The sequence below is a fragment of the Setaria italica genome, chromosome IV (assembly GCF_000263155.2).
Source record: "Setaria italica strain Yugu1 chromosome IV, Setaria_italica_v2.0, whole genome shotgun sequence".
Classification (NCBI taxonomy): Eukaryota; Viridiplantae; Streptophyta; class Magnoliopsida; order Poales; family Poaceae; genus Setaria; species Setaria italica.
In genome coordinates, this window is record NC_028453.1 from 28,105,409 (window position 1) to 28,120,313 (window position 14,905).

Here is a 14,905-nt window from a genome sequence, read left to right on the forward strand (position 1 = left end):
TAAAATGCACCAATCTTCTTGTTTGTGCATGTTTCTGCTGATCGGCTCTGGTCCTCGATCCCTGGAGCATGATCTCTTGAACGGGTGGCTGGTACAATACTGACCGTTGCACTCAGGGCAGTTATCGGCTGACGGTAATCTAAGGTTATTCTCCTAGCAATGAATAAAGAACGGGCATCTCCAGTGATCATCGTGTCGGCGCATCATCTCCGCGCGACGTCTTGAGTCCTCTTGCTGCCGCTGGTACTTGCTGAGTAAGTCCTAGGAGGTCACCGGTCATCGCGGTCTTTCTGATCCTTCGCCTTCGGTTTCCATCCGTCCTTTTCGTTTGACATCCTCAGCCGAGGCCTAATTTCTGGGGTCCACTGTGCTTCTCCTTCTGGTCGATTCTGACGTCAGCACCTTGGTTCGGAGCGTGTTTTTCCCCACGTCAACCATGTTAGCAAGGAACCCATATGAACTCGTGAAAAGAAAAGGTTTTTGGCGAAGTCGCCGACTTGAAAATAAAGTGCGAGGAATAAATAGATTTGTTGTATTGATTGATGTTGTTGTTTACAAGCCTCACGAGGCAGCTATTTATACCCTGTTACAACCAATTCCTTAACCGACTAGGATCTATCTCTAATTTTAAACGATAACAAATATTTACAAACACAACTCGTATCAGAGTGTTGGAGGTATGTCCTAGAGGCAATCATAGAGATGATGATATTCCATTTGTATCCATGATTTGTATGTTGTGTTCATTGAATATCCATTGAAGGCTACTTGAATTGATTTGCAATTATGTGAATTGTATGTGAAACTCTTTACTTGTATGGTTATTCTAAAGTTGTCCCTAGTCGGAGTTCATGTGAGGACACACATGAATATTAGACTAGCACATGTATTAGTTGATGACTATGTTTCACAAGTCATGGACATGGAGATGTTGAACTAATAATGTCGACACATGTGGAGACATGTGCTAGGACTGACCCAACACGAGAAGTAGTTCTCTCTTTAAACAACATATACGCTTTGTCCTTAGACCTGAGATTGTCGCATGTGTTCTAGATGTGGATCGACCTACTTAGGGGCTATCAAACGCTACGCCGTAACAGGGTAGTTATAAAGGTAACTTTCGGGTTTGTCAAGAAGCATGCTATGAGACATGGTCAATCAAGATGGGATTTGCCCCTCTCTAATTGAGAGTGATATCTCTGGGCCCCTCGAGTGATCGGATCCAAAAATGCATGGTCATGCTACGTACGGTTAAGAGTTAACCTACAAAGGGATTCCGAATCACAGGATCGAGAAAGAGCGGTCGGCTTGAAGCTAGACCAAATATCGTGAGGCAAAGGGAATAGCATGTATATTATGTTGTGATGGTTCATCTGATATGATCTTCGTGTGCGTATAGGAGTTGGCACGTCTTGCTAGAGGCCGCTACTGACTATTGGGCCGAGTAGGAGTACTCGGGCCATGTCTATACGTATCCGAACCCATAGGGTCACACACTTAAGGGGCTGGAAGCCCAATTCGGATCTGATCCGAGTTGGATTAGGTTTAGAAGTACTAATGGGCCTCGGATCCAGAGGCCCATCAGGAACCTCTATAAATAGAGGGGTGGGGGCGCCCTAGGGTTTACACCTTTTTGGCGAAACACACCTGCCGCGCCTCCCACGCCCTCACCTGTTGCAACTCGCGGATCTAGCAGTCCGGCTTGCGACGCTTCCTCCCTGCACGTGTGGATACCTTGGAGGTGTTGCGCCTACAGCACTTGGACGAGCCATCGACGAGCCGCCGACGAGCCACGATGAGCCGACGACGAGCCGCGGCACCGGAGACGATCTTGCTGCACGTGGACGATCTGCTGAGGAGCTGATGGACGTGATCGACTACGTACGACTACGTGATCGTCTTCACTGCATCGACGCATATCTACATCTTCCGCACCAGTAGTGCGTCGAGTGGTAATCCCGTGATCCTTATACGGCAGTTATTCCTGGTTTTACGCGGTAGAAATTTTGATTTGCGCTAGAGTAGCCTACCTCGTATTCCAACACAGAGTTGGTTACTATCTCCCCACGGGCCAATCTCCTTTTTCAGCTAATCTTCATCTTGGCCCACCTCAGGTCCATACCGGCCAAACCATCCCGACTCCCAATCGGCCAACCTCTATCAATTCCCTCTGCCAGTCGGCCAAAACACTGTAGCCTTAATTGGCCGATTCCCAACTGTAGCTTCTAGCCACCGCACTGGCCGCCTTTCTTCTCCTTTGACGGCGATTCCAAACATGTGTCAAAATCCGGCGTCAACAGTAACCATCAATGGTTGGCCGGGGCTTGGTAATCTATCCGAACAGTCAAACAAGGGATTTCAAGCCTGCACATACTGTTTAAATGATACTTGCAGCATGTATTTGAAACATTGTAGGAAGGTCGTGTATATGGACCATTGTCGATTTTTTCCTGCTAAGCACCTGTCAAGGAAGAAAGGGAAGCATTTTGAAGGGGAGGAAGAGAAACGTACTAAGCCCACTCACCGTAATGGTCAACGTGTATTTTATATGATAAAGGATGTGAGGGTAGTCTTTGGCAAGGGCTCTGGTAGCCAACCTGTTCCGAACAATGAGGATGAACATGCACCCATGTCGAAAAAGAAGTCTATATTTTGGGAGCTACCTTATTGGGAAGTCCTTGAGGTTCGTAATGCAATTGATGTGATGCACCTGATGAAAAATCTTTACATGAACGTGCTTGGCTTCCTAGATACATATGGAATGGCAAAGGATACAACTGAGGCACGACGGGACCTGAAATGTATGAAACAACAAGATGGCCTACATCGGGAAAATAGAGATGATGGACATTACTTGCATCCTGTCAGTTACACTCTCAACAAGGAAGAGAAGGAAAGCATGTTTAAGTGCTTGAATAGTATTAAGGTCCCATCAGGCTACTCCTTGAATATACAGGCAATAATAAATTTTGAATAGAAGAATTCATAAATCTAAAGGCCCATGACTGCCACGTCCTGATGACACAATTGCTGCCTGTTGCGCTGAGGGGTATTCTACCAGAGAATGTGAGAATAGCAATCGTGAAGCCGAAAAGAGAACTAAGACAACTCAAACGAACACCAACAATGCTCAGAAGAAGAAATACTTTCATCGTCTTGGGCTAGGAGGTTAGAAAAAAGGGGAACATGAAATGGCAAAGGATGGAACATGACATAATTGCCAAGGGAATAGTACCGCAGACACTCGAATGGTTGGAGCGAGCAAAGAATTGGTATTATGCTCAGGGCGGAACGCTCAATCCCAAAGATGGATAATTTGTGTTCGGCCAAGAATTAAGAGAAGCGGCTACGAGGCTTGTTAACTTAATAAAGGCAACGACCGATGGATCTTTCGTGCCTGATCGAGAGAAGGATGAGCTGACTATGGCACTTGGTAATCCCAAAAATCCTAGACGTTGCCGAGGCAAAGGAGTAATTCTATGGAAGTTTGCCTTTCGTGAGCACATTGATTCATACAGAAGTCACCAAAGAAGTAAGGCCGAACACGCACGACAGCTGCGAGAGTTGCAAGAACACGTAGCTTTGACAGAGGCAAGAATGGAGGAAGCAATCGACCGTTGTATGGCTCTAGCTCTTAGCAAACAAGACAGTGAACAAACAGCTGCAGCATCAGGGGCACATGTCAACGTAAGCCCCTCTCAGCGTTGAAGCAGTGTCGCTTTCACGAAAGCCCCAGCTGGAGGATCTTCTGACATACTTGAGGACAACCAATGCCACCTCGTGGATGACATCACCAGGAGAGCCCCTTGTGAGCTTGTTACTCCCATGAAAATAAGCTCATCGTGGTGGTTTATGGTCTGGCTAAGCAACCGACGCAAGGCCAAACACTTTATGGCATGGAGATTCTAGCTCACGGTTATGTCAAAGTTGGGGTGGACCGAGTGGTCGATGGTTGGGATGACCTAGAACTGGAGATCCTTGGAGGTGATGGGGAAAAGAATTTAGGAGAAGCCATCCATAGTTGGATTTTATGGCCCAAGCGCTACATAAGGATTACGCAGGCGAAGCCCTCAACCTTGGGATCATCTCCTCAAGACTCAAAGGCAATATCACCTACGCCATCTGCCAAGGCACCCTCTCCACTACTAGATAGGGATCCTAGCATGAGTCCACTACCAGACAGGGATCCTAGCATGAGTCCACCTCCCCCTGCTATGAGCATGGCTACACGGCGAAAGACGCCTTCAGTTCTACCTAATGCGGCTACAAAGAAGTAGAAAAAGTAGAAGGAGAAGTAACCACCACCTAAGTACCCATGCTGCGGAACCACCACCTAAGTACCCATGTGGAGAAGCAACTCTTCACAAGGGAGAAGCGGAAGAAAGATCCACCACTTGATAAGGGTAAACTTTGAGCTTTCATCCGAAGCATGGAGGCGGAGCAAAAGAAATAGCAAGAGAAACCACCACTATCTGACTACGACAGACAAATAACAAAAGCTTTTCAGAAGAGGAAGAAAAGTGGGTCAATTATTCCACAACTCGGAACCCAATCCAGCCAATCGGTTGCCCCGCTCAAGGTGCTTTCAGAGTTTGATTCGAACCTACTACAATACGCCAAAGATACAAATCTCACCCTAGCTCAACTTTGAGGGGAGGATCACGTCCCAAAGCACCCTAGGACTGCTAAATGGAAATATGAGTATGGAAAACCGCTTGTGTGGCCGCAGTTGGTGAACCGTCTTCCAACGAAGATGTACAAGTTGCACGAATGGTACATGGAGGCTTCAGCCAATGGTTTTTTTGTGCTGGAAGTTCAATTGGATATCAACATTATTTTTGTGGTGAAGATATTATCAATGTGCCGCTGGAGAAACTATATTACCTTTACAATCAAGACGCACTTGACAAGTCACTCATCAGTTCATGGGTTTTGTAAGTCTTTAATTTCTAACTTAAAAATCCCCGCTCTAGTCATTGTGCGATGTCTTAACTCCTATTTGATTTTGTATCATGTAGGATGGAGATTCAAACTTGTCGGAGGAAAGGATACTATGACATAGGCTTCATGGACCCCGATGTTGTAAACGAGTCAACTTAAGAGATAAACCAAATTGTATATTGAAGAATATATATATAAGTTTCTCGACAAGCAATATTACAAGAAATACATACTACTACCGTACAACTTCAAGTGAGTGTATTTTCCATCTCTTTCTTTTTTGAATTAGCAGTTAAACATAAGACTAACTAACTTTGGTTGTACAACTTCCGTTGCATACTCATTGTTGTCATGCCTGATATGAGCTTCGTATATGTCTTAGACTCTTTGAGGAAACCAAAATATGAATACAATGACCTCATAGACGTTCTGAACAAAGCATGGGCACGATTCCATCGAAATCACGTGCGTGAATTCAAGGAGGAACTTTATTAGAAGACTGATTTTCCGGTATGTGTTGAATTTTCATCTCTCGTGATACTTTCTTGAACACAACAAATATTTCATAACTTTTTCTGCCATATATGTAATGTTGGAGATAGGAGCCGGGGACTAATTTATGTGGATACTACGTACGTGAGTTCATCCATGGCTTTGTAGGTCCGAAGCATATGACCGATCACGATTTAACCGTACATATACAAAATTCTTAACAATAAATTAGTTCTAATTGTGCAAAACCATTGATCTACTATATATATAGTAACCTTTGCCAATGACACAGATGATATACAGGAAGGAAAGAGTCCTCAACACGGACTGCATCAGGCAATTCAAGAACAGCTCTCTGGATTTCTTCTGGACGAGGTCGTAAATCCAGCGGGGGAGTTTCATAATAATGGATCAAATCTATATCACCGTCAGGACTCGGGATCATAATAGTTGATACGAAATGTTGAACTTGGAAAGTTGAGGCGATGTAATATTATTCATATGTGTCTATGCACAATATATCTATATATATCTCAAATGTAATATTAAAGATAAATATAACTTTATATATATTAGCGTACTAGAACTAGTATACGTAAAAGAAATAAATACGAAATACGAATATAGAATAAAAAACAAAAAAGAAAATGAGAAAAGAAAAAAAAAATAATTAGTACCGGTTGGGGAGACCAACCGGTACTAATTTGGCTGGCGCTGCGCACAACGTGACAACCCTTTAGGACCGGTTGGTCTCCATAGCAGTGCTCGTATGCACTTTTTATTTTCTTGAGCGGATTGTATTGTAAACCATTTTATTTTTATATCATGTGAAATATATAAAACCCGATTTGTCAAAAAAATTATTGATTAGAATAATAATACTACAAAGTAGAGCTCCATGCAAATATTCTTGATCTATGCATTTAACGTGCATACATATTTTTCTCTTGTATTATTTGCCGCACAAACTATATATGTATAATATGAACAAAAGGCAGTCGGACGAAATCACAAAATGTACTCACTCCATCCTAAATTATAGTTTGTTTTGGTATGTCTAGGTGCATAACAAAAATAATATATCTAAACATAATATATATCTAAATGTATGGTAAAAGATATGTATCTCGAAAAATTAAAATAATTTATAGGTAGGGATGGAGCGAGTAGTTCTAAATAATCAAACAATGAAACAAAAACCTATTTACTTTGTTCAAAAAAAAAGTAGATCGGCACATTAATCATGTGAACGCTGGAGCCGATCGAATGGAAAAAGGCATTTCCCAACCACAACCTCACGTGGACGAGTCAGCTCGTCAGCATGGTGCCAGTGCCGCAGCTTCATCGACGGATCGGCATTTGGACGGGCGCAGATCGACCGTATATACTGTGCCTATTAGATTAGAGTTTTTGTGCATGTGTGCTCGATCGTTCCATATCATACGCTGCGTTCCGGCCGGCCCAGCGCGACGAATAAATTCCGATGAACTGGACCTACTGGACTCTGGTTGGGGAGCGGATGTCGCGCAGTCACCTAACACGTGATCATCGCGCACCGGAAGTCTGTACTGCTGACTGCGCATCCACTCTATCGAGATCCCTGGCGACGGGAAGGACAATTTTTTCCGGATAAACTTCGCCCCGAATGCCGTACAAGTAGAAGTTGCGGGCTTTAGTTACTTTCCTCTCATATGTTTGGGCTCGTTTATATGAAGCTCAAGCGCTCGTCAGTGCGCGGCTGCGCGCCTATCATACACATGTACTGTATACAAATATAAATAACGAAAAGTATTTGAGTGTACAAATCGTTGGCACTACTCTATAGAATTGAAATCCCAGTGCCTAAATGAACCTCTGTGTTTTTTTAAAAAATGCCCTAAAAATTCCAATCCACTCGCGGCCCCATGGCGTACCTATCTATTTGACTCTTATAAATCACGAGGATAATAAACAAATACACATCAATTGCTTTGTTGTGCACTACTCTACATATGTCCTCATCACCATCAAGGTGCGTGCATGGAGATTTCGAGATTATCATCAATTCTAGGACCTACATGCATATACAGTCACCGTGGGGACTTCAGTTCATTACAAGAGAGAAGCTACTGAGCTCGCAGCCCTTCCGGACTCAAACCCGGATGTTCATCGGTTCATTTAAGATATGTTTTATTGAATGCACCATATAATATATGTAGGAATGATCCTGGATACAATGGCGGATCCAAGAGGAGGGCTGGATGGTTGCAGCCCCCCTACTGGCTGCAACTTTCATTGGAGCAAGGGGAGAAGAAGAAGACGAAGAGGAAGAGGAGGTGTGGGAAGAGGATGGGAAGAGGAGGAACAAGAATCTCCCCCCCTCCCCCCACAAAGATCATGGCTGGGTCTACCCCTGGATTTGGTTGAAACCATATGGTTCACCCCACTTAGTACATAGTTATATCAAGTAGGTCATCATCCTGTATGAGTTGTTACAGTTCATCCAACTAAAAACAAAAGACAACTATTTATCTTGGTACATGAACTAAATAATACATGCAAAACTGTACCAAATAATACATGCAAAACATCAGTCATTTGTATATCGCACACAGCAAACGTCATGCATTTGTATATCCATCATTTAAACAAAACACACAGTAATTTATTCCCTCACTACCTAATGTGCTCCGGCCGCCAACGCCTGATGACGAGGAAGGTTTGTAGCACAACGAGCTCTGGAGGACAAGCTAGGCACGATGACTATCCACCAGCCAGTTTGACAACTCGCAGGCATCCGTGGAACTAGCAACTCAATTACAATAGTTTGTGTACCCAACGCTGAAATACGGTATGCAGACGCGGGAACCCGGCCAAACTCCCAAGTCAATCGTGGGGAACAGGTTATTGGAGGAACGGTCCGCGTCGCGGGGCCTGCGGCTGCCGCGCTGCCGCGAGCGCGAGCTCTCGCCGGCCGCGCAGGTCGGAGGCGACCCTGTCCTATCACCCATTCACCACTCGTAGAACACCCGCATAACCCGGAAACCCTGGCCCTGGGGGTCTCACGTCTCAGCACGAGCTGGAAATAAAACGTCAAGCGAGGAGCAGAGCGGTGACGCGACGGCAACATTCTGTAGTGCTCCATGGACGGCAATGTGTTTGTCAGAGGCTGTCATCTCGCTGCCCCTCCGGTGGTTAATGCGTTTCTTGTCCTCAGTGCTGCTGGGTCTCAATTCTCTCGAGCGTGCGTGGGGGCGGTTGGCTACTGCCTACGCAAATGGTTATGGAGTGTGCATGGGACGTATATCGGATTTGACTGCACATGCATGTTGGTTCCGACCTCTGAACGCTAACAGTCTCCTCCTTTTTGTGTTCTTCTGCAGCTATATAGCTCACCTGATGGAACGTCAGTAGCTGGCTAGCTAGCTGCTAATGCTGAACAGTACGTTTTCGGCGAAAATTTGTAGGGTCAAAATCCCCAAGTGGCATGTCAGGTGATTGCAAAGGGTAGTCTCGAGAACCTTTCAAACACTTGTATTACATGCAGAAGTTCAAGGAAAGCCTCCATGCAATTCACGGAGCATTTTTATTTCAAATTCAAACAGCACAATGGTACCGCCATCATTTTCTTTAGGAAAGAAGCTTAGAAATTTAAATTTTTGTCCATGACCTAAAGTCCTAATAAACGATATCTTTGTAACAATCTTGGTAATTAACTAGAGAAATATATCATTCAGCAAAAAACCTAACTTCTTTCACAGTAAAAAAGCTTAATTATCAGTGATTGTGTTGGTGCTAGGTTGAGGCCGGCCGGCACATATATGCATTGTCCCGTTCCCATCACCTTTAGACACCTACTCCCTCCCTCCCGCAATGAGTGTCTATTTAATTATATTCTAAGTCAAATCATCTTATATTTAATTAAGTTTATATAAAATATATCAATGCTTTTGATGTCTAGCAAGTTTCATTAGATTCATTATGAAATATAATTTCATAGAATACCTATTTACTGTTATAAATATTGATACTCTTCGTTGTAAACTTAGTCAAACTTAAAACATTTTGAAACATTTTGATTTAGAACAAACCTAAATGTACACTTTTTGTGGGATGGAGGGAGTATGCCTCTACGTGCGGATCATTATTACCTCAAGTCCCTAAAAACTCCCACCATATTTTTGGCACCAGGCACCGCCCGAAGTTATTTCCATGCAGCCACTGGCCGGCTTAACATCTAGCATTGCACAACTCCACATTTATTTGTCTCGCTCATACATGCAGAATTGTGTACTACGACACTCAATGAAAAATCCAACTAGAGAAAAAAATTCTACTTTACAGTCGCAGTCCCCAAGCTACTGATGAGAGCACAAGCCGTAAGGCACATCAAAATATGAGGTTTTGACTGCTTTTAATCCCTCCAAAAAGAAGCGTGAGATTATGTTTCTTAGCTACTCATTTAGCTCCTTAATTGGTAACAAAATACATATATTAAGTTCAACTACACATGTATATACGTACTATATAGAGACTCCCTGATTCAGATAGATATGCATGAATGGATGGTAAAAGTCTGCGGTCTACACGACGTTATGCATTTGTGCTTTAAATAATAGCATTATCACAAGCTTACAAAAAAAATTAGCCTACACATTTCGCCAATACGTGACTGAACATGAAAACTACTTTTTAGGTTCATACACAACTTAGCCATTTGGTCAACTTAGTTAATCATATATTTTGATAACAAAGTGTAGGCACCGAGTAACAGAATATGATGCACTAGGCCCCAACACTGAACACACTCTCTTGTATTATTGTAGGTCCCAAAGATTTTCTTTTACTCTCCTTGAATCGATCCAATTGACTAACTCAAATAGCATAAAAAGCTTTAGGTAGCCTCCTGGTACATTATCAGTTTTCATGTTCAGGTATATATGAACGTACACCAGGACAACTGAACGCAAGCTTAAAATCGTTCTATATATATCCCATGGAATGTTAATATTGCACTGCTTATCTTTTGTAATTTGTAACTGTTGCTATGGAAACACACTGTAGCTATTTCCAATAAGTAGCAAAAAAAGGAACAGATCTCATATGCATGCATATATATCCTACAAAGAACAAAGTACATTTTTACAAAACCTTTAACTTTTATTAAAAATAATGATTTCATAGACAAGTTTTATTCATTTCATAAAGTACACAAATTTTAAATGCATTCCTATTTATACCATGTTTATTATAGATAAAAGTATATTCTATTTCTGGAATACATATACAAATGAGTAAATATACACGCATTCGCCACTTGTTGTTTCAGGAAATTCTTTTGTGTTAATATATTACATCTCTTGGTTGTTGTTATACACCTAAGAAATATTAGTATAAATTCCCAGTATACTCAGTATACTAACAGTAAGACTTGCACATCAAGTCCTCTATTGGTTCACACATATATAATAAGTCATCACAAATCGCCATATTCCTATCATAAGACTGAGAATAAGTACTTATTAACAAATTAATTAATTATTATGCATAGTTTACACTCTATCGTTTTCATGAAAAAAAGATTTACTATGTTTGTTTCATTAAATAACAACTTGAATGACTGTATGGTCGAATAATGCTATAATAAAAAAATATATTGCTGAGTAGAATTCTCTGTTAATGTAGTACATGATATACCCAAGACAGGATTTTGACATTTGACTATAAGTAATTTTTAGAATATTAAATTTCATAAAACAAATGTAGATTTTTCTCAAAAAGAATAGTTCCATCAAGTACTTGTGACTTGAGGGAGTACATATTAATATTATATGTATGAATTCATAAAGGCACTTCTAATTCTATATATACGCATTGCATTGGTCTTTTGAAAGGAGCAGACTGACATTAATTTTCACATGACCGAATATGAGAATACAGTCACAATTAATATTTGAATAAATTTGACACCTAACCGTTGATGAGGGAATGGTTAGTTTTAACCATTGATGAGTGAAGGTGATTTTTCTTATTTCCTGTATTTTATACGTCTCTAATTTAGTCTACATTGACAGCTAGCGTGACAAAAAAAAAACTAAACAAGCATGTTACTATGCAGTATAGAGATAAACAGTCCCTATAGCTAGCTAAGTGCATGTCACTGAACATATAAGATATGTATGTATTTTTTTATGGTCTGGAAGTCCGGTTAACTTAAATTAACAATCTTATTACTTAATCTCATGGTGCAGTGTGCAAGTTTTGGAAGGCCTTGGGACAAGTACTTGAAAGATCTCACTCCAATGCCTTGATCGACATGGTCAGATCCAAAGTACTCAGCCCCAGAACGGCCTTCTTGCTGCTGCTACCTGTCTCTGCCTCTAACCTCCCGGCATCCCCGCCGCTCCCCTCGCCGCCGCTGTCACCGCCCCGGAGCGACAGCGAGAGCGAGAGTGGCAGCATCTTATCGCTATCCACCTCCTCCTGCTCACTTAACGCTATGCTTAGGATCTTCCTCTTCTTGGCCTTGTCGGCATCTCCTCCCACGTTGGGGCTCAAGCTTAGCTGCAAGTCCGGCATCCCACTACCACCACCGTTCTCCTCCATGGATGCCTTCGTCCTCTTCGCTGGCGTCCCCGTGCGCATCTCGCCGATCACTTTGCTCGGATTCTTGGGCTCTACTAGGTGCGTCTGCAACTCCATGACAGCACAATAAGCCACAAGTTGTCATGAGTCATGACTACTCATGGCCTAGCAACAAATGGACGTGCCAATGCTATAGAGATTAGAGAATGATAAATACCTCGAGCCGGGAACCTAGGGCTTCCCTCGTCACCACGGGATCGGATGACGTCGTGTTGGCGTCGCCGTTGGGGTGGTAGCCGTTGCTACCAGCAGCGGCGCCTCTCATCCCCTTAGACAGGAGATGGAGACTGCCCAACGCAAAGCCCGTGGAAGCAGCGGCTGCCGACGTTGTCCTAGACAGGGGCCGGGAGCTGCTGCCGATCCAATCAGAGCTCCCGATTCTTCCGCCGTGATCGGTCGCGCCGCCCGCAGCCGCCGCGGACGAAGTCCGGTTGGAGGCGATGGCATCCCGCACGTCGAACAGATGCGACGTCGGCTTGCCGTCCTTTCTGAAGATCATGTCGTGGATGAGCCCTCTCGCTGGGCCGTGGTCGTTGATGGCGCCAGCCCTCGCCGCCGCAGCCGCATGCTGGCTGAATGTCCACTCCTGGTTCCTATACACGCGTGAGAGAGAAAGATCAATTAGGGTTTCATTCGCACGATCACAGCATGTCGATCGAAGCTGAGTTCAATAAATGGTATTCTTTCGATCTGGTTAAGTATAGTACCTGAGGCTACTGTAGTTCTTGAAGTCAAACGTTTGCATGGTGGGCTGCCGGCGTTGGAGGAGCCCGAATAGCCTGCTGGCCTCCGGCGAGACGGCATTCCTCGACCCGAAGAACCCGCCAGCGTGGAGCAGCCGGGAGGAGATCGCCGAGCCGGCGGCTCGCTGGAAGAACATGTCATGGAAGCGCTGGTCCCCTCTCCTCATGTGGAAGCCCATGGGCGAGAAAACTGCCAAAATTGAGCAGCGAAGGTTAAGGAAATGATCAACTCCATGGCGTTTTCGATGTATGCTACTGTGGACGCGATTAAACTAACTAAAATGACTGGAGAGAGGGGATTGAGATGAGAACCCGAGGAGATGGCTGCTCTCTCGTGTCCGGACTCATGGTCGAGCTTCTTGCTTCTGTACATCTGAGAAGTCGAAACGGATGAACAGCAGAAAAAGGTTAGGCCCAACGCTTGTTCTGTGAAGAAAACAACTAGCACAGCAGCCAATTAGTCATGAGATGTAGGCCTGCTCCTGGTATGCTTTACCTGCAAGTGACTTTTTACATGAGCAATGCTGAGCCCCCTCACGTTCATCATCTGAAGCACCAGCTTTGGCGTTGCTCCTATCGATCAGTTGAGACAAATAAAAATCTTAGAACATCTCGATCAATTGGAAATTAATTTGGAAGAAAAAAAATTGAGTACCAAAGAACAACATAATCCATGAGATTACTTACTCTCTTGCCCGCCCAGCCTCTCCACGGCGTGGACGAACGCCATATGGAGGTCTGGCGTCCACCGGAGCCGGGGAAGCTTGGACCGGTTGTACTGCCTCACCGCCGGCGCCCTCTCGCTGCTGCCTTCCCCCTTACTGCCGCTATTCATGTCATGATCCATGTTGCTCCCGGAATTGTGGTTGCTGCTGCTGTTGCTTGAACCCGCTCCTGCAACTTCACTTGTGCTACCGCCTTCATAGTCCTCCTCCTCCTCCACATCGTCGTCGTCAGCATCCTCGCCGACTTCCCCTCCATCGCTCCCTTCGCCGAAGCCCTCGTTGAGGTCCAGAACTGCAGATGGTACAGAGTTCTCCGAAGATCTCTTCTCATCGTCTTCCAGGATCTCCATCACAACCTTCTCTTTCTCCTCTCCCATGCCTTCTTCCACCTCTCAGAGGTTGCTGCAAGCTCCTCTATGTCTCTCTACACACCACCATGATGGGATTGGGGAATGAGGTGTGTGGTGGGAGTAGGAAGTGGGAAGGAAGGAAGAGGGGAATGTGATGGGAATAATACTAGGGAGGGGAAGAAGCTTAAGCAAACTTGATGCAGGAATAAAATATAAGGACGGGGAAATGGACAAGCGTTTCACTACATTGACTAGTTTTCAACAGTGATATTCCATTTCATTCATTTTTCTATAGGGTGAGGGAATTGGGGAGTATGCTATTGTAGTCTCGTTATTTTGGGCTCGTCTAGAGGGGGTAGTGGCTATGCTGGGGGGTTATATAATTGGATGTGGTGAGTGGGGTCAAGTGCCAACTGGCTGTGGGAAAGCATGCAAAAGAGTTGACGCCTGCTTCTCTATTGAAAACAGTGGTTGGTCTCCAGGTTTAATCATGCTGACTGAATGCCCAATTCATGCAGGATGGAAGGAGTTTGATAACTGTTATGTCTTCTCACTATTAAGTTTATTTTGCATTTAAAAATAATACAAAAATTAAATAGAACAAAAGAAAAAAGAAACTGATCAAAGAAAAAAAATAGTTGGTGCTCATATATGCATTACGCTAGCTTCTAAGCAGCTAGGGCCACCCTCCTTAGTCCTGACGAATTCATATAAGCAAACGCATATCTAACTTATTGGGGGGGGGGGGGGGGGGGAGTGACAGACTGGGAGGCACGGCTCTTGTAATTGCTTCCAAGTTCAATCACAAACTTGTGAATCGTTAGGTCTTTCCGAACACTTAGCTTAACTTATGTTGAACATAATATACAATAAAACTATATAACGCAAATAGTTGGTGCTACTCACATCAAGAATCATCGTTTCAGTTCTTGCTGAGGCTACCTTAATTAGTTTGAAACTTTGAACATGTACGCACACGTAATTTTACGTGGCTAGAGTATTAATTTTAATTAATAATGTACGGGTT

At 43.7% G+C, this 14,905-nt stretch overlaps 1 protein-coding gene across 1 annotated transcript; it reads right to left on the reverse strand.

The window, feature by feature from the left end:
• Positions 1-11,576: 11,576 nt before the first annotated feature.
• On the reverse strand, positions 11,577-14,210 carry LOC101779064. Its single transcript, XM_004965501.2, has 6 exons — positions 13,491-14,210; positions 13,300-13,376; positions 13,116-13,176; positions 12,768-12,993; positions 12,218-12,653; positions 11,577-12,105 (listed from the first exon to the last, which is right to left on the reverse strand). Exons 1-6 carry the CDS (start codon positions 13,903-13,905, stop codon positions 11,710-11,712), a joined length of 1,611 nt encoding a protein of 536 aa, XP_004965558.1. The 5' UTR covers positions 13,906-14,210; the 3' UTR covers positions 11,577-11,709.
• Between the last annotated feature and the right edge of the window lie 695 nt (positions 14,211-14,905).